Source organism: Gouania willdenowi, chromosome 14 (genome assembly GCF_900634775.1).
Source record: "Gouania willdenowi chromosome 14, fGouWil2.1, whole genome shotgun sequence".
NCBI classification, from domain to species: domain Eukaryota; kingdom Metazoa; phylum Chordata; class Actinopteri; order Blenniiformes; family Gobiesocidae; genus Gouania; species Gouania willdenowi.
The window spans coordinates 21,818,776-21,846,305 of NC_041057.1; the positions used below are offsets into that span (position 1 = coordinate 21,818,776).

Here is a 27,530-nt window from a genome sequence, read left to right on the forward strand (position 1 = left end):
ATGAATGAGTCTGACGAAAAGTTGACAAACGATGAACAATGTTGAAGGGAAACAAAAGAAAAAAAAAAAAAAGAGTCTATGTCAAACTATTAGGACAAATGCAGACAAAAATAGACAAAGCATCACTTTTTATTAAACCACAGTGAGTTTTAAACTGAAATGAACCTGCACTAAGAATGATTCTCTGATCTTTTCCATCTGGCATGCAAAGGAAGACCAACGGAGACGGCTACGGATGCTTTCGTTGTGCACAGTCACTCTGAGATTGATACGCCGCGCCAAGGCAGCACAATGAAGCACAAATTGAAATCCAATAATGTACTGTTTACAGAGGCCTTTGTGGGAAGCCTGCTTCGCCCATGTACTGTAGCTCTTCATGATGCTTTCCATACATAAGAAAAGTCTTTGTGATATAGCAGCATTGCATTTGTCACAGTGCACCTTGCGGAATTACAACGAGTATATTTGGTTCATGGTGATAAAAATGTGTTTAGATACAAGGGTCAGCAGTTACAATATGAAAATTTCCCCAAGAGAATCAACTTGTATGAAAAGTAATAGGAGACCATTGTAGATTAGATTACATAGGTGTTTTTTTTGGTGTTTTTTTTTTTTTTTACCAGGTCTGTGGGGAAGCAACACAGCACAGCATCACTATGACAGCGGTACCTGAAGAGTTCTTACCTCCATTACAAAGCAAAAGGAGGTGGTCAGCATTTTTTTTCCTAGGGTTATCTCATCATTCTTATTCCTACAAACCAACATCCTTTAACTTAATATTTGGTACAAGATGAAACACAAGGTTTCCAAAAAAAAAAAAAAAAAAAAAAAAAAAAGGGATGTAGAATACAAACATGTAGAATTGAATCTCCATAAAATTAAAAGATACAAAAATCTTTTTTTTTTTTCAAAAAGTTACCAGCTTACACAGAAAAGATTCTTCATTTTTTGGAGCAAAACACACACAGGAGATCTGTACACACACACACACTCACACTTATGGCCAACACCTACAGAGACACTGGCCCTTTCATTTGTAGAAATAAAAAGAGAAAAACATTGAAATGAATTCCTTCCATGTGTCTCTCGAGTACAAATTTCAGTAGTCATCAAAAGACTAATCTGCAACGCCAACTCTATACAGCGTGGAGTTAAATAAAACTGCTTCAGCAGCCATTTTGCATAAAAAGTCAGTATAAAAATCAAGCAGTAAGAGGCCACCATTAACAGTAACACAGGCAAAGCTGAAGAGAGGAGGCGAGTGAATTGGCTCCAAATTTCTTTAAGCGAACATAAGATGAAGAGACGGAAGAGGTTTGGCCTGTGGACACAGACTGAGGTCGATAACAGTGGCTAAAGATCAACAGGTGAGTTTGGATATTTTCCTTCAGTCCATGTCATGTAAAAATATAAGAGGCATAAACGTACATACAGTAAAAATGAGGACGTTTGACTGTAGAAAAAATATATATCGAGGCTTAACCAAAGTCACTTCTCCAGAAAACAAATTCCAAAAATGGACCAAAGTGTTAAAAACTAAAAGTGAAGGCATTAAAAGTATCAGTAAATAAAGGTTTTGGCGATCATCATTACAGTATAAAAAATCTGGATAAAGGGTTCAAATCTTACCACTTAAATCTCAATGTTGCACAACCTTCTAATGAAGTATTAGAATAAATGTAGCATCTAACAGTGTGTATGCTCTGTTTGTGAATTAAATTGCTACACTCCTTTAACAGCTGTAACAAAAGGCTTCAGACATTTGAGGAAGAAGATGCAGGTTTGGTGGATAACAGCATTACAAACCAGTGACCAGGTTTAAAAACAAAGAAAGATTTCAACATCTAAATCTGATTAAGATTTTAAATTGACATTTTTGTCTTTGCACTGAAGTAATTTTCACTATTGGCACAAGAAAACACATTTAGAAAGTGGTTATACTGGGATCTTTCAGCCTCATTCCTGCATTCACCTAAGGTGTGTGACAGTGAAAGATTATGCTCCACAACACTCTTCAGACTACTCTGCAAAAGTCGCCCGACACTGTAACATCTCAATGAGTAAAATCTGCTGAGTCGTGATTTAGTTGGGCAAAAGTGTTCATTGAGATGTTTAATCAATCATGCTATAAGATACTTTTTGTTGTTTATAGTCTATATATTGTGTTTCACAGCCAAAACATGACTTGGTGTTCAAACCTAGAATCTGTGAGTTGCTTTAATACAATTCATTAGGTATAATTTAGCAGCTTCGTCATTGATGAACACGACAGCATTAGAATAATAAAAAGTTATAAGTGTTCGTGTAGATAGTAAATAGATGAGAAGGCTGTTATAACACAATAATAGCATCTCTAAGAACATCATGCTCTTCAGTAACACTTTGCAGAGTGAAAATTTGTCCTCCTGACTGACAACCACCGCGATAAAGTGCTCACACGGGATAAAAGCAATCCCTCACAACAACTTTGTATTGATTATTAGTGACACTTTGGTGTAAGGGGATAAGTGGACTCACATTGTGACAGCACAGCAGAGCCAAACAGACCTCCGCAATGCAGGGTCATTCCTGAAGGTTCTTCATTTAACGTATTACCCATTTTAACTGCAAAAACTGAGTTTGTTGTCCTCCTTTGTTTACTCCTAAACTCCATCGTTACCACTTCATTTCCAGCCTGAAACGTTTTTCAATGTGTGAGAATTTTAGGCCTCGAGTTTTTAAACTGCATAAACACAGAAAAAGAGTTCACAGTGAACCAACGATTCATTTTCAATCTATAAAGATGCATAGTGACAAGGGACACAGTGAAGAAGCTCAATATAGATAATAAGGCAAAACAATGGAGTGAGGGAACAATGCTGACGTTACCTTCTGAGAAAGCAGCAAACTTGTATGGAAAGTCGTTTTCTCGACAATAGTAAAGCGAGTGTTCACATTTGGAGTGAAACGCGTCATTAGTTAGCCATTTGCTAATAATGGGGTGGGAAAAGCAAATTCAGGCTTGCCATTGGCTTTTGAAAGATATTAAAACTAATTAGTGCTGGATTTGGTTTTAATTCTTCCAAATTCATTTAGAATGTAGTTTAACTAGTACTACTAGTGAGAATTTGAGTGTAATAGTTGTACTCGTAAATGAAAATGTTGTTTTACTAGTAAAGGTCTTTAGCACCTTACTACTAAAGCAAAATCGTCTTCTAGTTGACCATGTGGTACTAGTAGTACTAGTAGAACTAAAATATATTATTGTTAAAACTCAAAGCTTCACTGAGATCAATATATGCTCAAACGGCTTTCCATAGACTTGTATCCCACACCCCGGTGTATGGAAGTGTAAAAGGTGGACTTGGTTTTTAGAGTGATTTTGACCTCTTTGAAAAAATAATCCTATAGGGAGAAAAGCTTTAAAAAAGGTAAAAAAAAATTAGGAAATCCTCGATTCCTCTTTGTTTCACATGGATTTAAAAACAAAACAAAAACTGGAAGGTTCAGCAGGGCACTTGTAAAAAAAAGAGGAAGCAAATACTGGACTAAAAAACTGGACTGTTCCATGCAACGTAGGATTTTTAAATGTCTGGTAAATTACAAACCAAACCTCCTAATTTAATCAACTTTGCTTACTGCACAGCTGATCAGCTCTGTGTTTTAGAGAATGTTAGACAAGCTCACTAAAACCTTGTAACAAACATCTTTGCTACAATTTACAGTGTGACTTGAGCTTTCATCAGTAAATGAGTTCATTTCAGTGGATTAGACCAGATATTTACCAGTACTTCTCTACTATTAGATGTTAATTTGGTGTTAATAATGACACCTCCTCTTATACATAAGAATGACAGTTGGATTTTAGCATCGCTAATTTTCTTTTTGCCCAGTACACTGGCAGCAGCATGGAAATGAAATAAACCCACTTTGTTTAAATGTACTCCTGTTTTGTGTCACAAGATCCTGCAGGTCCATGGTGCTCTTTTCCACAGTTTTCGATCAAACAAAGGGTTCACAGCAATATTATTAACAAAGACCAAAAACAGTACAGGTATAAAAAGTCTTGGACAATGCTGTTCCAGCAAATGCATGGAAGCTAAAGTGCATTGTGATCTGAGTTTTGCTACATGTAGTGGAAACATTTGAGATGAGGTCAAATTATCTGCTGATTTCTGAATTTTGCATGCATTTTTTCTTCACCAAGGCTGCTGCATTTCTGTTGACTTTACATGTAAACAACAGGAACAAGCAATAAAAATAAGATATCCAAGTGGTGTTGAAATAATACAAAATGTTGGCACATCTTATTAACAGGACACTGGGAGCTTCATCATGTAGCTCATCTAAAACCACTCTGTCTCTGCACTTTGTTTTACCTTTGATAAGCCAGGACTTCTCTCACACCTGTGTCTCCACCCCATTGAGTTTAGGCATCAAGATACGAGGAGTCACCCCAGAGTTCAGGTCCCTTTCAAACTCCAAAAGCTGACCCATGAAGTTAAGATTCGGGGACACTACTGGACGCCGACTCCGCACATATTTGTAGGCATCTGTCATTGTCATGAGGGTGTGCTTCATAAGGTAGGCGATGACAATAGTTGCAGAACGGGAAACACCTGCCTGGCAGTGGACCAGCACTCCCTGTCCACTCTGATATGCCTCCTCTGTGAAGGAAAACAACAAAATGGGTGAACTCAATGTTTTTCACAAATTAATGAAAGGCTGCAGTTGGTGAGTAAGAGAACAGGATCTATCAAAACATATTTCTTTGAGAGTAGAAATGTAGATATTGAGCCCAAACCAATCTGTCAGTGTTTGATATCATGTAGTTCTATTGATATCGGAGATTTTACTATATTGGTCCTGAGCCTGAAAATATGGTTTTGCTAATTCCAAAGCCAACGTGCAGCAAATCACCTCTTTGAACAAGAATTGGCACTTTCTTCTTTCAACTCATTTGACTAAATTGTATATGAAACTATAAACAGGGATTCAGTATTGATTCCTTTACACAACACAAAATACACACAATAATGTACTACAGTAAAATACAATGGAAACTTGTTTTCAGGTGAATCACTCACTGTGTGGGTGGAGGGAACTTTGCTTTAGAAGTAGTCACGGCAACGTTAAAGCCCAATATAAACTATTGCAATTTTAATCTGCTTCCTGCAGAGAAGACGTTAATTAATTACACAGCGGCTTAAGGTTGTAGACCCGTTTCTGGACTTAATGTAATCTGTTGATCATTCATTATTCTACAAAAGCTCTGAAGCTATGCAAGAATTTAATATGCTTGAAGGCAATGTAAAGTAAGTATTGTTTTCTGATTGCTTTTGCAAATAATAAGTGTTCCTAGTAAAATCTCTCACCAATAAACTCAAAAACTTCTTCAAAGTATTGTCGAAGGTTTTGTTTGCTGTTGTCAGTGGCTGGGAGTCTTTTGTAGCGGAGTCCAGAGGTGACATGGTAGAGGGGCAGATGTGTGGTTATGTTGACCACGTAGCCAATGTTTAGGCGCAATAGCAGATCAAGGTCTTGCGCGTCTCTCTCATTCCCGAGATAAAGAAAAGGCAGGATTGGACTGATTACAGCATTTTCTGCATCAGGTGTCATCACAGTCTCATCCGAGAGAGACGCAGGCAATGAGGACGACAGTGGCAGGAAGAGGTGCACTGCAGCGAGACCAGAAAGATAAGCAAGGGTGGAAAAATACAGATTGATTGGTTACATTATGACATCAAGCAATCATAATCAAAATAATATAATAAAATGTGTTTGCTAATATAAAGACAAAGTAATTTACTACCTGAAACATCCAGTGTTTCTATCAATAACTACAATGAAGCTCTGGCTTAGCCTATTTATATATCAATAAGTATATGATAATGTGTTCTTACTTCTACGGTTCTCCTCATCTTGCTCTCTGTTCAGGGAATTCAGAGCCAGGTGAAGTGATTGAGCCGACGGCAAAGAGTGTCCTCCCTCTCTGTCCCTCTGCCAGGGTTTGGGTTTGATGAGTGTGGTTGGAGCAGATGGTGAAGGGGAAAATGACAGTGGTGATGGTGGGGATTCAGAGAGGGGGGTGAAGGAACGGGGATATGCAACATCTTCATTTTGCTCAGTACCATCAGTCATCCCTGCATTTTCGGCTTTGTTCAAAAGCCTCTTTAATGAGTTTTGGCCATCGTCAGAACCTGACCGACAGTTCATAAAATCAAACGAAGACATTTTACCCTGCTGAAGTCTCCTTCGGCCAGCATGATCTCTGTGCTGTGTCTGTCTGTATTTCTGAAGGTTTTGACAGTCCAACATTACCATGTCTGTAGCGTTACTTCCATTATGGACTTGGCTAGCACAAGTTTTTCTTTGCCCAATACCTGTCCCGACACAGGGATTCTTTTGGAATTTAGAGTGAGTCATTTTCCTTGCCAGTTCTTCGGGCCAGATAGTGCGTCCACTATAGTCATCATCATCAGCGGCTTGAAGCGTACTCATTGGATGAGGTGCGCCAAAGCCTCTTCCAGGTGGTTTTTCTCGCCGAGGGTTGAGTGTCACAACTATGGGGTCACTGCTGCAGTAGCTGCAAGTGGAACTCCCTGTCTGAGAGGCTTTGGGGTTACAGCCTGTGATACAGCTTTGGATGGCCCGTAGGGGGCTCGAAGATGACAGAGGATTACAGGGCAAACATCCTCCTACCAGTTTTTTACGAAAGACTGCAGGGCTCTCAAAGTTACTGGGGTCACCACCAGAGCAGGAGGCACAGCGGAGGGGTTTGAAAAGGCTTGTTCGGCAGTCAGATGTAGTGCTGAAAGAAGAAGAAGTGTTGGAAGTAGAAGCAGTTGAGAGACACCCACCCAAATTTTGCAGGCCCATTTCTTTCTTTCCTCTCGTTACAGCTCCAACATTGTGACCACAGGAGACGTTTGCGCTTCTTTCACCTCTTTGGAAGTCAGACGAGTGACACCTACACCCTCTGCATCTTACCAATCTCCAACAGCCACAATTAAATGGATGTGCGCAGTCGATAGTGCATGTATGGTCAGGGCTGGGGAATCCTCCAGCTTGGGAGGACAGAGGGGACACAGGTAGTCCATGCAGAATGTGAGGGCGGTGATCCCTGGAACGAGGTGGGAGGGGATGGCTGTGCTGTTGGAACGAGACTTGGGCATGTGAGGGTTGAGTCGGAGGAGTTGAGGAATAGTTAGAGTTTAGGATGGCAGCATGGGGCACAGGGACGGCATTTTGGTTGTAGGGCAGATTGTGACTGTTATGACTTTGATGAAGTGTTCCCAGTTTGGAATTCTTCCTGTGACCTTTGAAAGAAAACTCCTGGTCACCTCGAATACCACGGGCAGTGTTTTCCTTCTCCTTGTCACTCCTGTATCTATGCAGCTGTGCCTGAGCAGGAACAAACTCTAAGACCCCTCCAGGTGTTGATGACAATTGACGAATATGCTGTGACTTGTTTTCAGCTACATTTGGCCTCCATGCACTTTCATTTTTTCTCTCACAATGTCCTTGATCAAACTGAGTAGAGAAACATTTTCCTTTGCCACCTTTTACACTTCCGCTACGACCCAATGAGCTGCTTAATGCTCCTCCCCGTCCCTTTTTGTCCACTGTCACCTTGATATCAATTGTATGTGTGTGGGAGGGCAGTCGAGGGCCTAGAGTCACCGTGCCATTGCTATGGCAGTGGCTTTCGATGTGTCTGACATTGGCTGTTATGTCAGGCTGGTCACTTTTGAATGTCTGTATACGGGAGGACCTTTTCTTGCATTCGACAGTCAGGGACTTACAGGTAGGAGAATAAAAATGAGCCTGAGAAGGGTGGAGATGATAGGGGTGGGTGACTTGTCCATTAGAGGTGGTGGTTATCTGAGAGGAATGCTGTGGGATTGTTTGATGGGAGCTCTCACACTGGGCTAAGTTCTTAGGGCGCTGAATGACCACTATTCGCTCGTCAAGAGGGAGGGGAGGCATCTGGGTTTATGCAAAGCTGTACAGAGAAAAAAAACAACAGGAAGAAAGAAGTCAGTCAGGAGTCACAGTATACTGTACCTTAATCAAAAAGCAAAAAGTCCTTCAATAATTTTATAGATATGAAATAAAAACTCTATTATGTTATTACTATATATTAGTGACTTAAAATGTAGAGTCCATCCTTCAGCAGTATGATGGGTTATGCAATGAGGTACAGAAGTGGGGGGCTGTCTACTACATGGCACAACTTTGTCTGACTGGACATCATGCCATTGCAGCCCATTAGAGCTACAGTATGTGTAGATGGTGAATCGTGTTTGAATATAATGTTGGTGTTCTACTACATAATCTTAGTTATTAGTTCCTGTCTATAGGTTTAGGGCTTTGTTCCTAGTTGTTAGGTTAATGCTATTATACGGTATGTGCTTTAACAAATAAGTAGGGTTTGAGTTTTTGCCTTAAGGGTGGAGAATGTAGCAGCCTCCCGTACCAAGACTGGGAGCTGGTTCCAAAGGCGAGGAGCCTGGTAGCTAAATGCTCTGCCTCCTGTTCTACTTCTAGACAATTTAGGAACTTCCAGAAGACCAGCAAACTGAGAACGGATTGTTCTGCTCAGACTAACAGGTCTTTAAGATACACAGGAGCTTGATCATGTAGAGCTTCGTAGGCTAACAAGAGGATTTTACACTCTATTCTAGATTTTACAGGAAGCCAGTGAAGGGAAGCCAATACTGGAGAAATATGCTCTCTCCTGTTCGTATCTGTTAGTTTTCTAGCTGCAGCATTCTGAATTAACTGGAGACTTTTTAGTGAGTTACTAGAACATCCTGACAGTAGAGAGTTACAATAATGTTATCGAGACAAATGCATGGATTAGTTAAAAAACATATATAGAATGTAGCCCTACAGTGAATTTTACCTATCCTGTTGAGTAATAATATATCTATCTATAAAAGCAAGAAATCTCTGTCTGTCTATCTGTGGCTCAAATATCTCTGCGGTTCAGGGACAGACAGAGCTGAGACTTTCAACATGGCTGCCTTTGGGTCAAAGTAGGGATGTAACGATTCACTCAACTCCCGATACGATTCGATTCACGATACTGGGTTCACGATACGATTCTCTCACGATTTATTTTACAAAATGGGAATGTAGACAAATATTCCTTTATTTTTTTGTGAAAAAAAAAACTAGAAAATACTGTACTATTTTCCTTTCATATTTAATTGTCAAAAGAAATCCCTTGATAAACTATTCAAAACAATGCAATTAAACTAAAAATAAATCTTGAATGAAATAAATAAAGGAATAATACAAATGAAGAAGTCTATTAATTTAAATTCTGGTTCTATAGTAAACAATGCAAAACTACATAATAGTTCCTTTTCTTTTTAAAAGTGCAACTGAAAATGTATTTTGTGCCTTAACAAAAAAAAAAAAAAAAAAAAAAACAGTAATTGGCATTGTATTTAGGTCAGATATTTGTTTGGACCAGTAGAGGGCAATGGTAACCCAGTGGTCAGTTGGCATGCAGATATCCTTGCAGTGAAGAAGAGAAGCTATGCTAGCAGACAGAGCTGATAGAAAAACGTGACTTTTACAGATATTATTTCGGTGCTAAAGGGGTAAAGAATCATTTATGAACATGTTTAAGAGTAGATGGCGGCCAGAAAGAAAGTAGTAGCAGATTCCGCCTACACTTTTAGATGAGAAGGATATAAAAAAGTACTGCGATTCAATTTTCAGAACATCGATGTAAACCTTGATACCTATGAATCGATTTTTAACTGCCTTAAGATTAATCGTTACATCCCTAGGTCAAAGGTATGAAACGTCGGATTGCAATAGTACGGTTGATGAATTATTTCATAAAATTGTCCACTGCCACCGGAGCGGAGCCACTAAAGTCACGTGCGCGCCAGAGCCAATTGCTGCACGGCGCACACCGTAACCATGTGCATGGCAGAGCCAATTGCTGGAGAGGTTCCTGGTTTTGAGTGGAGCAGCGATCCGTTGCGTGTGTGTGTGTGCGCCGAGCAAGCGCGTGCGCAGCTGGCCAGGCAGATGCTCTGTGTCGGGATAGCAGAGCTGAGACAGCTTCACACCCGCCCCGTGCCGTCCTGGCCGGCAGAGCGCCAACACTCCGCTGTGGCTTCACTTTTTGCTCGCTTTGGGTGAACCGCGAGCGTGTGTGGAATTCAGAATCAAATTTGCATTAGGTATTAAGTGTATACAAGGTCAGTTTAAAGAGGATTTAACTTTTATTCTGAATTAAAGATAAATTAAAGCTCCCATGTAAACTTCAGTGTCTCAAAGTGTTTCTCCAGGCATAACTTCATGCTGGTGTGTTGCTTTGTCCCAATTTATTCATTTAAATATATGAAAACACAATAGTTATAACTCTACACATTTCACAACAAACCTAAATGTCCCTGACGTCCCACCTTCAAACACAACCTCATTTGGCCATCCATGAAAAAGCTACTTAACCTCCCACTTTTCCTTAGCAATACATACTTTCTACGGGCACTGAACTAGTAATAATAATATTAAGTAGAATATTTGCATTTCCTGAAGAAAATGCAACTGAGGATGCAGATGCTGGCCCACGTCGCACTCCATTAGCCTATCATTGGCATTAGCTAGCATTAGCATTAGCCTAGCAATTAGCAATAACCTAGTAATAGAATTAACCTAGCATCATCGTTAACATTAGCATAAAAATATCATTAGCCTAGCATTAGCATTAACCTAGCATTAAATATTGACGCAGTATTAGCTTTAACCCAGCAATGTCATTAACCTAGCAATACCATTAGCCTAGCATTACACTAAAACTTGCATTAGCCTAGCAATAGCAATAACCTAGCATGAATTGCTTTATTTATATTCTAATTTCCAATGTTGTCAGTGTTTTTTATTTTATTCAAGTACCCCCATGACAATTTGCATACCCATGGGGGTATTTTACAAACCCCCATTCTCAACCAATAGCAACATTTGATTGGAATAGCCGGGTTTAAACCCATGGAGATCAGTCATTCTTACAGCAAAATATGCTAAATTGAAATACTTTGATTCTTAGCCAACTCTTGACATTTTAGTCAAATAACAACTTCATACCCAAATACATTAATTTTCAGGAAAAAGAAAAAAAAATGGTTTTGTTATTTAGTTATTTTTCAAAGCATGAAAGAGCCACAACTAGCTTCGGGGCCAAAGGTTCCCGACCCCCAATCTAGCCTATGACAGCTGCATCAGGTCTATTTTTTGCTAGCCAATGGATTTGGCATTGTTAAAAAAGAGCCCTAAAGTAAATTATTTGTGATTTTTTTTGTGAGAAATGTAAAATAAACCTCCAAGTTTCCAATGCCAACCAAAACAAAATGGTTGGTTTTTGAGAACACAGTTAATGTCAACATCTCTTAAGCATCACAAGAGATCAAGAATAAACCAGTGATGAGTTTATATTGCAACATGTCACATACCTTTATGATTACACAGTCAAGAAATGACAGAAGACTGAGATGACAACCTTGAGGTACGTACATGTGAGACATGAACAGATATCACAGTTGTAATATCTTGTTCTTGTTATCATGCACGTCCATCAATATAAAGATGTGATCTGCGTACATGCACAGTACATAATTATTAATATGTATAATCACAGAGAGATTAACGTATTTTCATCTCCTTTATGGCATTGCTGTTCTTAAATGTGTGCATGTTTGGGTCTAAATACACTGTAAGGGACAGCACGTGTGAGTGAGTTCTGTAGTGTGGCTTGTTATGGGGAAGGTCTGGATTAGGGCGCACTCATTAATCCATCTAACTGAGCTTTACATTCTGTTCTGAGAAGTAAAAGCTGCAACTCCTAAAACTAGGAATTTGATACAAATAAGCTATAAAATATATATATATATGTATCGTGTATATGTATCGTGCATATATATATATATATTTATACACGATACATCTTCTTAATATATTGCCCAGCCCTAATTCCTAAATTAGAAAACAGCCTAAATGAAAACATAAATGTGTATATGAAGCACATGTGTTTATTTAATATACTTACAGTTTATATACAAGTCAACACGTTGCATATTTACTGTTAATTTCACATTGCTTGTCTTTAAGTTAGACATTAACAATTTATTTTCATTACATATTTTCTTTTAATTTCTCATGATCACTCGTGGTTCTCTGGTATTCACTAATGACTTATTAGACACATTTATTACAGACTTTACATCCTTTAACACTTTTTGAAATAAGTGTATATTTGTGGCGCCTGTGATTGGTGGATTTTTCATGCTGACTTACGTGGTTCCTTCCACTGTGGTTGACGCTAAAATCTCAGTTACTAATCTTACAGAACATGTAACTGTGTCCCATCCTGCTGCTATTCATGAAGGTAAACTCTCTGTCCCATTTTCCAAGGTATTTACATGAGTTCTTTGTTTTTTTTGCCGGAACGTCTTCATTCATCATCTCTTTTCTGAGTTGTTTCCGGGTTTGTTGCCGCTGTCGGCACTAATCTCGCGAGAATTACCACCCAGGCCATTTCAGGTGGCAGTTCTCGCGAGGCTAGTGACGACGTTCAGTTTAGTAAGGCATTTTTTAATAATTATTACATTAAAATGCGGGCTATTTACGGGAAATTACTAATACAGGAAGATGGCGGGAAAGAGGGGTATAATACGGGAGTTTCCCGGCCAAAATGGGATACTTGACAGGTATGACAAACACGCCCACGAAGGTGAGCATTTCAGCGTCCTTTGCGCAGTGCTATGTATGCATTTTCTACAGTCTATGTATGTACCGGTGAACGCCCCGCCCCCATGCGCTGTCTTGTGTTTATAAAGCAACATGAGCTGAGCTACGGAGTGGGTGGGTTGTCCTCTGGCCCTATGTCACCAAACGGGGAGGAAGTCAGTGTCCCATCTACAGACACGCCAACTCGTGAATCTGCATATGTAGGATGCAAATCAGTTGCTCAGAAAGTGACTTTTCAGAGGCTAAAACTGTGGAAAACCGGCGAGTTTGGATAAATAAACCTCAAACATTATGTTTTTGGGGTTCTTAGAACAAATAGAGATGGGTGAAAAATAACATGATATGGGACATTTAAATAAAAAAAATCCTCTCGAGTCTTCAACCTTAATTAATTCATGCCAGAAGCATATGGACACAAATTACAGCCCAAACTGTATTCAAGGTTAATTTCCTCCTTTTAATCATTTTAAGAAGAACTCTCTTTGTGTTTATGTTGCTGCTATTGCTCAGCATTATTAGATTGAAGCAACAAAGTCACAAATAAACACTTTGCTGATGGTCCAATGGCATCTTCAATTTTGAGAACAGTTCATTATTGGATAGCCATGGTTATCTGAAATGAAAAACCCTTTTGGCCATCTCGACTCTACAGTATATCATGTTTCCAGAACAAACTTAATTAAGTGGATCCTCTGGGCCAATTAACAGCACGCCATTGTACAGTCTGTGATATAAACAGAAGGTCATCACTTTCACAACAACATATTTCAGTAAGACAGTGTTTTTAAATGATGACATACTGTAGCTTATAAATATTCACTTTGTAAAACAGCATTTTTATATCCTTAAATTGCTTTCACGATTAATGGAACTAATAACTAGTTGCTACGCTTTGGACAAAGGTAGAGCACGTCTTTCTTCTATTGCAGTACATTCACTATAGCGCTGCTCTCACAGATTAGGATGAAATAATACAGTCGTTAAGTTGAAAATCTACCAGTTAATAGAGACCGACGCTGTTAATTACAATCACTCTGTGACCAACAGCTAGACACCAATGAGCTTTTTAGCTGATAAACTACTTTATTTTCTTTTTTGCCACAGAGGTAGTGTTCCATAAGGAATGCCACCCATATTAAATTTAGCATCTGAGTGTTACAATAGGCTCCTAAAACAAATGATATATTTGTTTGAACATTAGATATTTTATTATTAAGATAAGATGAATCCAGCTGTGACTATGTTTAATCTGTTGGAAGCCACGTTTATATCTACCACAACAGATATAAATTATATAAATCTAAAAAGCTATATGCTAAGTTTTGATAGCTTTGAAATTAACTCACTTGTGATAACTTGTTCTACATGGTAGATGCTCAAGAATGTCAAAATTCTTAGTAAGTGAAGTTGGTTATTAAGTATCAGTTTAAATTATAACATAGCCTTTTTTGTGTATGTGTGTGTGTGGCTTCGAGGGCCGGACTCCTGAGACTTTTAGATATGTCCCTGCTCCAACACACCTGGGTGAAACCAATGTGTTGTCATCGAGCTCTGCAAAAGCATGATAACAAGCCATTCATGATTCAGGTGTGTTGGAGCAGGGACACATCTAAAAGTCTCAGAAATCCGGCCCTCGAGGACTGGAGTTGCTGCTTTATTGCCAATATTAGATTTATAGCAGCAGGAAGAATGATTATTTGTATCCTTTAGATTTGTTTTACCCAACTACCCACTTAACTCAGAATTTAGTCATTGCCAGAGGTAAACATAATGGGTAAGCATGTGTAAGGAATGCGTAATGACACTTGTGTTACATACAAAGAGTGTTTTCTGTGATTTCTGTCAAACATGTTTGCCATTGGCAACATTTTGAAGACAACATCTATTAGATTTAAGAAGGAAATGTTGACCATTTGAGAATGTATAGATGAAGTTATGGTGGCTGTGAACTGTGACAGTTCACTCTTTTGCTTAATGGTGGAGGCCACAGGGCACACACTGTTTCTAATGCTGACGGAGACAAGACAAACTTACTCAGGGGGTTAAAGCAGAATTAAGTAACTTGCGCTTAGCACTCCCCCTAAAGGTCCCTTTTGGTTATGTCACTGTCGTAAAAACTCTGCACCCCCCGCTGACTGCCCAACCCCACAGCTACATGCGCACCTTTGCTCTCCCAAGACGGTAGCAACCGATCACTGAAAAATCGGTCACGGGGCTGCTCATAATCTAGCATTAGTTTGTGATGAGCTTCCGTAAAGCAGTACGTTTTGCCACCGGGTCGGAGGCAGGAAAAGTTGCAAGTGCTGTTTTCTGGCCAGAAACAGCAGGGAGAGATGAAAGACCCCCCAATCACCCTCTAAACACTTGTACTACCCTCACGGGGACTACGAGAAGTATTTATTAAGGTGAAAAGGTTACTTAGTTATGCTTTAATTGAAGAGTTTGACATCTAATATGAATCCCTCAAGTCAAGTCATGATTTCTTAGTATCTGATCATTCAAGATGACCTCAGGAAACACAAGACCTCCACAGTTTGGGAAACACAACAGTTTCAGCATTCTCAAGAAATATAAGGCCACCTTGCAACTTCATAAAGACACTACTGTGACAGAATGGATGAAATTAAAGCAAGCATGAAAACATCTGGACTTGGTCCAAATAGTAAATACAAGTAACCCAGATGCTTACTCCAGCATTACCAAAGTGCTTAAGCTGTCTCTTACACTGCCTCTATGCAGTGTAGCTAGTGAGAGGGGGTTTTCACATCTCAACATAATAAAAACCAAGTACAGATCTCATCTCTCAGCCCTGATGCACAATCACCTGTCAAAACACACCACAGAGACGTTTGACTAAAAGCATGCTGTTGACCAGTCGATGGAGGCAACTAATCAGAGGCTCACCATGATTCAAATCCCAGTAAAGCAGAATGGCTCAATGAACCAGAGTGAAATACACCATCTTAACCGCAAAATTGTTCCCTGGATACAACACAACAGCTGCCCAGAAGATGCAAAAGAATTCATGCATTTATATACGCCTTTATTTTATTTGTATAAGTTACATTCAGGAGTAAAGTTTCCCACTATGGACATTTTATAAGCATATGCATCCTAACCTTTAGGACTTTCCCAAACTCAGTGAATAAACTTGCACTGCTTTTTTCTTTATGCATTTATTTTTATTTGTCATTTTAGCAACAATGGCCTCTGTATAAAACAGAGGATAAGAAAACACTACACTAACACAGTTTAGATGTTTTTCTACGGTAATTTCTAGAGTAAATGATTATCCCTAACATTGGACCCTGAAAACATACTTCGGAATCTTCAAAGAGAGAGTTTGAATAGTAACTAGGCGAAGCTGATGTTAAGAAAAAACAGGCTGACAAAGACAAAAGTGTACAGAAATAAAAGAGAAGACTGAGGGGGCAGATAATACACTAAATATCAAACAATGGGGGGAGGAAGAATCATGTCAAAATAATCAGAGGAGCTTTGAAGTTTAAACGCATCATTTTCGGACCTATTGTAAAAGCAGACCGTGCTCCAGTATCCCCATGTGTAAAGCCACACACAAAGCCTTGGCAAGGGTGTCCTCGTCACTTTTTTTTTTCTTTTTCAGCCTTGCCTGTGGTGGAGGCGGGTGGGGGGTTACATTGACCCAGATTTATCATGGTGGAAGTCACAATCACTCTGATCACTTTTCCCTCACACACTGGAAAGGGCAGGCTGGTTAGTGGCAATTTCACTCACTCAGTCACAGCCACAGTCAGTCACAGAGAGAGAAAAAGGTACAAACTCAAAGCATACTGAGTTTTTCTAAATTCTGTAACAACGTATTATTGCACAAGTTGAGACTTGACTCATTGATATGTACGACTAAACGGGTTATCACTTCATTTTAGGGTGAAAGTCCTTTGCCAATCCTTAACCAACACAGTTTTAAATGTTTTCATAGATCTGAGTGTTAAGTTCATTTGCATATAATTTAAGTCTCTACAACATTTAGCCAAAATATATACAAAGCATTTGTTTTGCAAACTCATAGTCCCATCCATCCATCCATTTTCATACCCGCTTATTCCCGTTTAACAGGGTGGCAGGGGTCTGCCGGTGCCAATATCCGGCTCTCATAGGGCGCTGGGCGGGGGTACACCCTGGACAGGGCGCCAGTCCATCACAGGGCAACACAGACACAGACAACCATTCACTCTCATTCACTCCTATGGGCAATTTAGAGGCTCCAATCAACCTTACAGTCATGTTTTTGGATTGTGGAGTACCCGGAGGACACTCACGCAGCACGGGGAGAAGATGCAAACGCCACACAGAAAGGACCCAGGTGTCCACTCCAGAGCTTGAACCCAGAACCTCCTTGCTGTGAGGCGGACGTGCTAACCACTAAGCCACCGTCACTTTTTGCGGAGAATTAGGACATATTTTACTTCTCCGTGTCCTTGTACATCTACTTATTCTATATACAGTGGCTGTGTTGGGGCTGATCCAAGCTGATATCAACTGCAAGGCGGTAAACAACACAAGTCTGCAGACACGTTTATGGAGCATAGAAATTAGACTGCGCTGAGGCAGTAATGCCATTGCACAACCGCATAATTCACAGTGACTGATTCATAGTGGTATGTATCGAAGTTTTGGTAAAAGAGAAATTGTTTATCATGAAAAACAATAAATATGAGTACAAAAATTCCTACTTGAAAATTAAATTTACTTTTTAAAGTCAAAGGCAGACTGCAACAAGAGAAGAAAAAAGAATAAGGGAAGACAATAACTATTTGATTATAAATGCTACAAAACAAAGCCCAGGCCCCCTTACCCTTACATGAGACTGAATGTCTGAATGAGGCGACCGTGGCTCAGGTGGTAGAGGAATCATCTTTTGATCGAGAGGTTGGGGGTTTGATCCCAGTCTACCTGTCTATGCGTTAAGGTGTCCTTGGGTAAGACACTGAACCCTAAGGTGCTCTCAGTGGTTGACTAGCGCCTTGCATGGCAGCTCAGTCCCATTGGAGTGTGAATGAATGAATGAGTTGATATTGTAAAGTGCTTTGGGACTACTTCATTGTAGGCATAAAAGTGCTATATAAATCAAGTCCATTTAACAAATCTGATTGCATACACTATAAAGTCTTCAGTGAAAACCCTGGTGACATGATGCCCCTAAAATAAGCCTATGGGGCAGTAGGAGGCTTCACAGATACATTAAGGAGTGCAAAGCAATGGCAAATAATGATATGAATATTGACAAGATTGCCTAAATTATGCAACGTCATAAAATTGCGTCAGAAACGGAACACATGAAAGTAACATAATCTTAACCATATCCTCCACAGAGAGAAATTTGTCTCAGGTTGGTCCACAAAGCAGAGAACAGCACACAGTACACTGTTGTTTCAGATGATTTATCTGTTGCAAACAGCTGAGCAGCACCTGCAGTGTAACAGCCAGAATCTGCAGGGAGAGATTTACATCCTTTGGTCAAACAAAAAAAAAAAAAAATACAGCAGAGACAATTGAGAACTTATACAAGCTGACATGCTGAGAGCCTCAATTACTGGACACTTGTATTCAGAGATCATCTCTGTGTATACGCTGCTAATTTTGGCGATGTGCAGCTCATGCCCAGCTGCAGAGGCGGTGTAGTGGTTGTTTTGGTGAGAGCTGGAGGAGGGGATAGATTTGGGAGCAGATGGCTGTCGAGCAGCGAAAGATTGATTGGAATAATTTGTGTTGGCCTCCCTTTATACTGATTTAATACAGCTGCTTCATCACAAAGCACTGCCAGCAGGCGGAATGGTGAAGATTGCTCATTACATTCATATTAAAACACACAGGACAATGAGTAAACCTATGAGCCAAGCTTTCCTTTGGAGCTGCTGATGTGAGTCGTGTCAGAAAGAAGCTGAAATGACGGACATGATGACAGTGTGTGATCATACTTTGTTGACAGATTTGCATCGTCAGTAACGTCAGTTAATGCACGAAACATTAATGCCACGCACACCTGAGGACAAGGACACGAACCCTGGACACCATTACATGAGTGTTCACTCTGACTAATATTCTACAAATATATTTCTAAAAGAAGGTCCGACTAGCAAAATAAAGGTATGTTTTAATATCGCAAGTCTCAAACAGAACACAGATAATCTCCGTTTGCAGATGAAACAGCTGCGTCTCATTGACCTCTAATTTGATTATTTGCTGAGAGTCAAGGTTTGCTGTTACGTCTGGCACCAAGCCTAAATACAGTTGACAGGTGTAGCTTATGTGGATCTCACTTGTCTGTGAAATGCATCTTAGAAATGCTCAAATAAATCATAATAAGGTCGATTGGAGCCAAAAATCGATTTTATTTGCTGTACATGATGTCATAAAGCCACAATCCATCATAATGGCTCTGTGAGGTCACCGCCAGGGAAAACTATTGAACAATGAATGTCTTAAAGGCTACACCTCCACATAAAGATAGAATTTGGAACAATGGTAGCTTTACTGTAGCATCCAAGTCCTTTACTTTGTCCACTACTGGTTGCATTCAGGGATTGTTTTGATGTGTGCTGCTCGGGTGTGGTTATGGATTAAAATTAGAATTTCCACCTTTGCTATTTGCTTGTATAATCCATTTTAAGGCATTAACAGAAAGAGTCAGTTCAACCAAAAAACATGATCACATGACACCCAGTCAAAAACTGTTTGCTTCTTACATAAATTAACAACACCTGTGCCAACATCATGGCAACCTAAATACCCTTCTGGCCCCGCCCACATCAGGTTTAGCTAAACCGAACTATACTGTAACTAATAATGTTAAAAATAAACTATGGCATTTGTCAAATTACTGTTAATTGTGTGTTCTTAGAGACATTTTGTGTATTTATGTTCACATGTTCATTTTTGTTGTTTTGTATTTTTGTAGTAGTAGTGACTCAGAAGCTCACATTAGATTGTTTTATCAACAGAAACTTTATAATAGAGGTAGCAGAGAGGCTTTTTTTCATTTCTGAAACCACATGCTGTGCTAGTAAATTTATTTAGCTTAACCGGAAATGCAAACCTAGGCTAGCTGCTGATCTCTGCTGGTTTTCAGCTATTTTTCACATTCACTGCTAAGAATCTCATCAGCTCACAACACGACATGGGAGTGAGGGGAAGTCAAATTATTTACATCATCTAATCTCCCGCAGTCAGGCGGAAAGTGATGGAAATAAAAAGTGTCCATAGCAGCCAATCAGCAAGCAGCATGAGGGGAACATTCAGCCACTCTGTCTCCCCTCTGCCACCCAATCTAACAACATACTGCATCATACAGCTCAGCAAAGAACGCTCCGCTTCTTTTAGTTTAATGCAAAAAGTAAAAAGGAAAAAATTGGTTTTGTCATAAAGTATTTCAGGATGTTTTTGTACTACAAAGGCTTCACAAATCCTCAAACATCCAGTCATCTTTAAGTGTTTAACCTCTGTGACATTGCAGAAATAAAATCCTAAATGATATAGTAACTGACTAAAGAAGCTTGACGAGAGGTATTGCATTATGCTGGGATTTAAGCTGTCTGTCAGGTAGCGATAAGAAAAGCACTGATGTGCTTTGAATTTGCAATGGAAATAATCTCTTGGTTAACTATCATTATGAAACTCTTTCAAGTGCACAGTGTTGCCAACTTAGCGACTTTGTTGCCATATTTAGCCACTTTTCACACAACCCTTTCGACTCCTTTTTAAAAAAAGATACTAGTGGAAAATCTGGTTACTTATCCATGCACTCCCCATTCAGTCGCATTCATGCTAAGTGACCAATAGCAGAGCCGTAAATCCAAAGCGATGTACAACATGACCAGTTAGGGTTAAAGGATTTGCTCAACATCCCACAGTGATGGCCCAGGTTGGATTCAAACCGGTGACCTTCCGATTACGAGCCCTCTTTCTTAAGCATTACGCCACCTCTGTTCCAGGTAAATCCTCTTTAATTACTAATTAAACCCCAAAACCATGCCATATTTTAAAGGTCCAGTATTATGCAATTTTTTAACCCATCTCCATTTGTTCTAAGAACCCCAACAACATAGTATTTGAGGTTTATTTTCCAAAACTCGCATGTTTTCCGGAGTTTTAGCCTTCCGAAAAGTCACTTTAATGACGCTTCTAAAAACAGGCTGTTTTGAGGCCTTCTTCTACAGGCATGCCCACTCATGCCTGTAGACAAAGACTTCATGCCTCGCTCTGAGAGGGTGATCACCATCGCAATTTTCTTTTGCTATCCACACACTGTTGTTATTGTTTTCAGCCAAAAAACTGCACATTACAGTAAAACACATGGCTATTTAAGCGGTTATTGTGATTGTGAGTCTGACAAAAACGCTGCTCGACACTGTGTTTATCACAGCAGCAGCAGCGGAGTCAGCCATCTCTTTCAGCTGTTTCAAACACTGACCAAAGCTGCTACATCGCTTTCTTATCATCCGCACATATTCTGAACACAGAAATAGTCCATTTAAGATAGTCCACTGTTTTGTCCAACCGCTGCGTCACATTGGGTCACAAACACATCAGATCATGTCAAAGTGGATATGAGGCGATATAACGACTACTAAAAATGGAACTGATTGTGAGCGATCACACTGCGCTTCGGATTATCTATATACTGAACATAAAGATATTATCTGTGGATAAAGGGACTAGTGTTTATGGGAGCAAGCTTGTAACTGTAGGCTCACTAGTTCGAATCTCCCCGGTGCATCACTGTGGGATGTTGAACAGTCCATAACCCTAACCTGCCCAGGGAGCAGGGACTAGCGTTACATATATGACAATGAAATACAATGTATATTCTATATTAAACCGCAGTGTTTGTTTTACCTGCAAGGTAGTTTGTCAGGAGGAGGAGAGGAGATTTATCTCACCTTGTGACATTGTGATGTCACAAGGTGAGATAAATCCAACTCGCCAATTTGGAGCTGACTTTTTACAAAATGTAGAATAACAAGGAAAGGAAGAAACAGATTTTTTTTCAACTCTGGTCCTCTGTATGAGGCTAAAAGAATGTATATCACTGTAGAAAAACCATTAAGGTATTCTCTATAATTCCAGCCCAGACACGCGTCAACCAAAACATCTGGTTTTAGTTACTCTTTAAACTACAACCTTCATCCCCCTAAATCCGTCTGAGGGCAAATAATTTTGTTAAAGTTTACACTAAGAACAAACTCTACCTCAAACCAGCCTGTTTGACAGAATGCAGTAGCATCTGCAGTGCAATATTAACAGTCTGTTTTTGTAGCCATTATGGAATAAGTGCCAGTATGTTTTCATACCCGTACAACAAAAGCTCTAAGAAAGTATGAGTGTGGATGAGCTGAACAGCCCAGGATGGCCTGGGGCAGTCAGAGAGTCCTCCTCAGCATCACAATCAGCCAACAGCATCAATGTTGAGCACAGCCATGGTTATTCTCATTAACAGGAGTGACTCCAATGCCACAATTGGACTATTCTGGGCTTCCATTGAGCCGAAAGCCAACATTAAGGATACTTAATTATCTCATGCCTGATTATCTATATATTGGCTGTGTGTCAGTGGAGTGCTTTTATCAGAGGAAGCTGGCAAACATCAGATTCAGACCGAAACTGGATCATTAAAAAAGAATTGTATATTGTATTTAAAGGTACCGGTATATTGAAGCTGAGTCTGCTGCATTAGGGAACTCTCCAATAAGCCTGGACTTATGATGCAGTGGGTGGGGAGACTCTGGGCCTGGAGTGCGTGCGGAGTATACACAATATAAGATGGAAACTCCCTCTGTTCATCTGTAAAGGAAGCATTAACCTTATTCTTGCTGTTATTTTGGGCCATGACATCACTGCACAGTCATCATAGTAAAGTCTTGAGCTTTACTCATCTTGAAGTTAATCTCTACAAACAGTAGTTTATATTAAACAGAGGCTCACAAGTAAACATCCATCCATAGAGACCTAAATCAACCACACATGGATGATTTTTAACTGTATTATTATTATTCAGAGGGAAAAGCCCATGTGAGAACATGCAAATGCTAAATAAGGTCAACTGAAACCTGAATAACGACTCAGACATGCATTTTTCACATCTCTTTCTAAAATTCTAAAGGTATTTTTGCTTTATTATGTTCTTTAGGTGAAGTTAGACCTGGGAAATATATCGAAATTTCTATTTTGGGGATACGGAAAATTATAATCAATCAATCAATCAATCAATCAATCTTTATTTGTATAGCGCCAAATCATAACCAATGGTATCTCAAGGCACTTTACAGTAGAGCAGTCTTAAGGACGGACTCTTCATTTTATGGATACACACATATGCATATATACGTATATACACATACATATGTATCCCACACCCAACATGAATTCATCATGGCGGCAAGGAAAACCTTCTGTTAAGCAGCAGGAACCTTGTGTGGATCCCATTCCTATGATGAACAGCCATCCACGTTATGCTGTGTTGGGTGTGTGCAGAGAAAAGGGTGGAGACAGAGCCGCTGAGTCTCTGTAACTCCACACTGAGGATCCCACGGACCTGCAAGACAAAAGCCAGAAGGAGTACAGGAGCAAACACACAAGGGAGTAAGCAGACATAGAGGGAGTGTTTGAAAGAGGAATGGGACCCTCTCCGGTCCCTCTCTAACCTAATATTTCCTATAATGATATATATTTTTATTTCATAGCTGATTTAGTATTAAAGTACAAGTTTTTAGCACTTGCTGCTGTTGCTACTTCTCAGAACATGAAAAGCACAGTTTAATGAATTGCTGAGTGCGTCCTAACCCAGACCAACCTCTTAACAAGCTACACTACAGAACTCACTCACACGTCCTTTAGAGGAGAAAAAATCAAAAGTGACACATACAGTATTATGCAGCTGTTTGTTCATAAATAAGCCTGTGTTGCATTTATATCAGCAAATTTAATTCAAAATTGTCTTTAAATATAAAATATAAAAATGAATAATGAGATAAGAGTTATGGTCCATATCGCCCAACACCTAGGTAAAGTACAGGCGGAAATTGTTTGGTTTTGAAGTAGCTTTTCGGAAAACCTACATAAATGTTTGCATATACTCTTACAATCAAAATGCCATGGGTGGCACTGAGGTTAAAACGCGGGGCATGTATTTTTATGTGTGAGCATCTCGAGGGGGAGCAGCACTGACCCTCTGCAGTTGTCACGTCAATGCAGTGTCAGTCGTGAATGAAGGGCCAAAAAGGATCACGACGCCAACCGAAATATGAAAATCACTGCTCTTCCTCAGGGGTCACAATCCTACGCAGTGATTCTGTTGTTTGACAGGCTGCCAAACATTAAAAGAATTCATATTAATTAGTCACTCTGTAGTACTTTAATCTGTGCTGCTCCTCTGCTCTTCTTAGTGAGGAACCTGACCTAAAGTCAAACGCTTTGAAACAGATCCGGTCAGACAACCAGTTGGAGGATTAACACTGACCTTCACACATGACGTCTCCTGTGAAAAATTGTCAATGCAGAAGATTAGTGATGACATATTTATATACAGTATATATATATTTATTTTTTTTCACACTGCTACTGATTGCTGTTTTTTTGGTTGTCGTGTGAACTGATTTCCTTTAAACAAAGCTTCTTAAAACTGGATACAGCTTCCCAACAGATACAGACGGGAGAATCAAAGCGCACAGTGAATTCTACGGTCTTTAACTGCAGCTGCTGACTGTTAGAATTAGCAGCAGAGCTCAATGATTATTCTCAGAGGAATGATCGATACAAGTGACCCTGTCATGCTAAAGGGCCACATTAATGTCACAGGCCATGCTTAAAGCACCATTACATTGCAAAACGGTTCAGTCCCACTTTAAGGCTCAGGATAAGCGCGCAAAGACTAACTTAACTAGCCTAACCTTACCTACTGTTAAACCAAACATACTCAATGAGAAAATAATTCATGATTAAACTTACATACGGTACTCAAATATCTTGCTGCAGTAGCTTATGTGCACATGGGAGCCATTACAGCTGATAATAACTGAACCTCATTATTACAAAGTGCTGTCTTTGGTCACATGTGGGTTTCCTCCTCTTCATCACACTAAACAATTCAGTAAAAGTTGCACATCAGCAATTACTGTATGTCCACATCTCTAGGGATGGTCTGCCTCCATTCAGCTACTTTGCTTCCCTTTCTGTGGTCACTATGAGCCAAGGTGAACCCTCTAATTAATCTTTACAGTCTTTTTTAACACAGTGGTTTTTAATGGACTATCCCGACAAACCAATAAATAACCATCCATTACCGGTACTTGCAGTACAAAAATAAATGTCATCTCCCAATACTTTACAAAGGATATTGTTTCTATGTATAAACAGTATTATTTAAAATGTTCTATGCTCTCCAAATTAATAGAAATCCAAAAATATTGAAGGAAAAACATATATCCATAGTTCAGCTCAAACAATGATTTAGCACAGAGTATTAAACCGAACTATTTTTACCATGTCGTTTTCACAGGCCCCTTTCTTAATCGACAAAAAAATGTTCTACGGACTCAAACAGGGCAATACACTCTATAATTTCCAGGTGAACAACATTGTCATACATTGTTTAAGCTTTATCCAAAAATATTCCAAAATTAGACCTAATTTAATAAAAAGCTCTCCACTATTCATGAATACAGTAAAACAAATTCCTTGTAGTTTTAAAAAGTATTAACTATTAGGTTGGGGTAGATTGATACACAATTGATAAATCAGGGAAGGGAAGATATACAAAGTTTGAGAAGGGACGTATACGATACTGGGCTCACAATAACAATGCCATGACTTAGTAAAATATTTATCTATTGGTCATTTATACAATCCTTTTCAATACATATATATATAAATAAGACTGACAATTCATGCCAATCTAAAATTAAAACCATATCAAGTGATCATGAAAGGAAAGGTGACATTTTAATATTGCAATATCTTGTAACAGGAGATTTTTCGTTCCACCCTCATAACGTTTACCAGAACAATAAAAACCAGAATCAGGTCTTAAATTTGACAATATTTTTTTTATTTAATTCAGTTTTTTTGTGTCAATGTAACACATTCTCACTCCCAACTCGTCACATATCGACATTGGGGAGGGTACTCCTTTGACGTCCGATGTAACGCCAAGGGAAACAATTGTTGTTATGACATTTCTAGTGAGATTTTTACCCATAACTCATGGTTAGGGTTATGGTTAGCTTAGGTTAGGTTTAGGGTTAGAAGTCTTATTTTGAAAAGCTTACGGACCATCATCCGGAACGTCGATATGAGACGAGTTGGGAGTGAGACTGGGTTGGTAAATGTCTTATTATCCTTTTCTTTTCTCTGAATTCCCAAATATTCATGTGATGCTACTGACTGATCTACATGACACTCCAAATGACTTGGAGTTTGAAAATACTGTATTAGTAGAGCTGGGCGATATATATCGATTCAATATATATTGAGTTTTTGATTTTGGTGATATAAAAGATTATTCGCCTATATCGATATGTATATATATATTTTTTTTTTCATGGTTTATATTGTCTTAAAATACTTGTTTTAGGAGTCACTGCTTTCACTACTTATCAGAACAGCATGAAAAGCACAGTTTGATGGATTGTTGAGTGCACTCTAGCCCAGACCTTCTCCTAAATAAGCCACACTCACTCACACGTGCTGTCCCTTAGAGAAGAAAAAGACTAAACTGGCACAAATTGTGCAGCTGTTTGTTAATAAATGTGTCTGTGTGGCATTTTTCATCAGCAAATTTAACCCAGAATTGTCTTTCTGGTCAGGCTTCATTTGAAACATAATTATCCAAATTTATATCATACACTATATCGCCAATTTGAGAACAAATATCGAAATTAGGGCCGGGATGACGTGATAACCAATAATTGAATCGAGTCAAATCACATTGAAATGGAAAAATTAATCGTTATCGTAATCGTAATAAATGTGCCAAAAAAAATATATATATATATATCGCTAGATTATTTGTGTAAAAAATAATTGTTTATCCCAGCCCTAATAGCGATATGAGTTTTGATCCATGTTGCCCAGCCCTACATATTAGCCAACTTGTTTAATTAAAATAATAACTAATTGTTCACGTTTTCCCCAACGCTAGATGGCGCAGTGCTTGATTTCTGATTAGATGGAGATGGTTCTACATTTACTGTAAAATAAAGATGATATGGTGGACAGGCCCAAAGCCAGCATGTTTATACAGTCTATCACATGTTTACTTTACTGTCTGTTACTGTGATAAAGGATGTGAGTGACAGAATGTCCACACAGACCCTTTTGTTCTAACCGTTTCAGACAATAACACACAGCACGTAAACCGAACCGAACCGAACCGAATCGTCCTTCAACCTGACTGAATTATCAGGCCGCTGACTGGGACCGACCCAGGCCGAGAACCGGACCAAGAGCCGCTAAATGAAGCTGTAGCACCAAGAAACGCCACTTACATTAAAACAGGCAGTCCAGCGGTTTGGTCGTCATCAGAGCAGCAGATGTAGTGCTGTGATCCAGATGTGCAACACCTCCCCTGCCCGCTCCTTCACACACGCACCTTACGTAGCCAATGAACGCATGGGGCCGGTTACCTGCTGAGTCAGAGGACGGAACCGGACCAACAAACACATAAACACAGCACATGACGAGGGTCCGGACTCAGCTGGAAACACGTCGGAGCGCGTGTCACTGTGTGTGTGTGTGTGTGTGTG

The 27,530-nt window shown here is 39.4% G+C and overlaps 1 protein-coding gene across 1 annotated transcript; it reads right to left on the reverse strand.

Moving 5' to 3' along the window:
• Positions 1–923: 923 nt before the first annotated feature.
• Positions 924–27,530, reverse strand: LOC114476249 (uncharacterized). Its single transcript, XM_028467639.1, has 4 exons — positions 27,273–27,530; positions 5,883–7,984; positions 5,355–5,657; positions 924–4,646 (listed from the first exon to the last, which is right to left on the reverse strand). The coding sequence occupies exons 2-4, from the start codon at positions 7,966–7,968 to the stop codon at positions 4,381–4,383; spliced, it is 2,655 nt and encodes an 884-aa protein (XP_028323440.1). The 5' UTR covers positions 7,969–7,984; positions 27,273–27,530; the 3' UTR covers positions 924–4,380.

Excerpts from the sequence above, each read along its gene's own strand:
- LOC114476249 (XM_028467639.1), bottom strand. The coding sequence starts at position 7,968 with ATGCCTCCCCTCCCTCTTGACGAGCGAATAGTGGTCATTCAGCGCCCT. Across the intron at positions 5,658-5,882 it reads AGATGAGGAGAACCGTAGAA|TGCACCTCTTCCTGCCACTG; the intron begins GTAAGAACACAT and ends GTCTCGCTGCAG. Across the intron at positions 4,647-5,354 it reads AGAAGTTTTTGAGTTTATTG|AGGAGGCATATCAGAGTGGA; the intron begins GTGAGAGATTTT and ends TTTCCTTCACAG.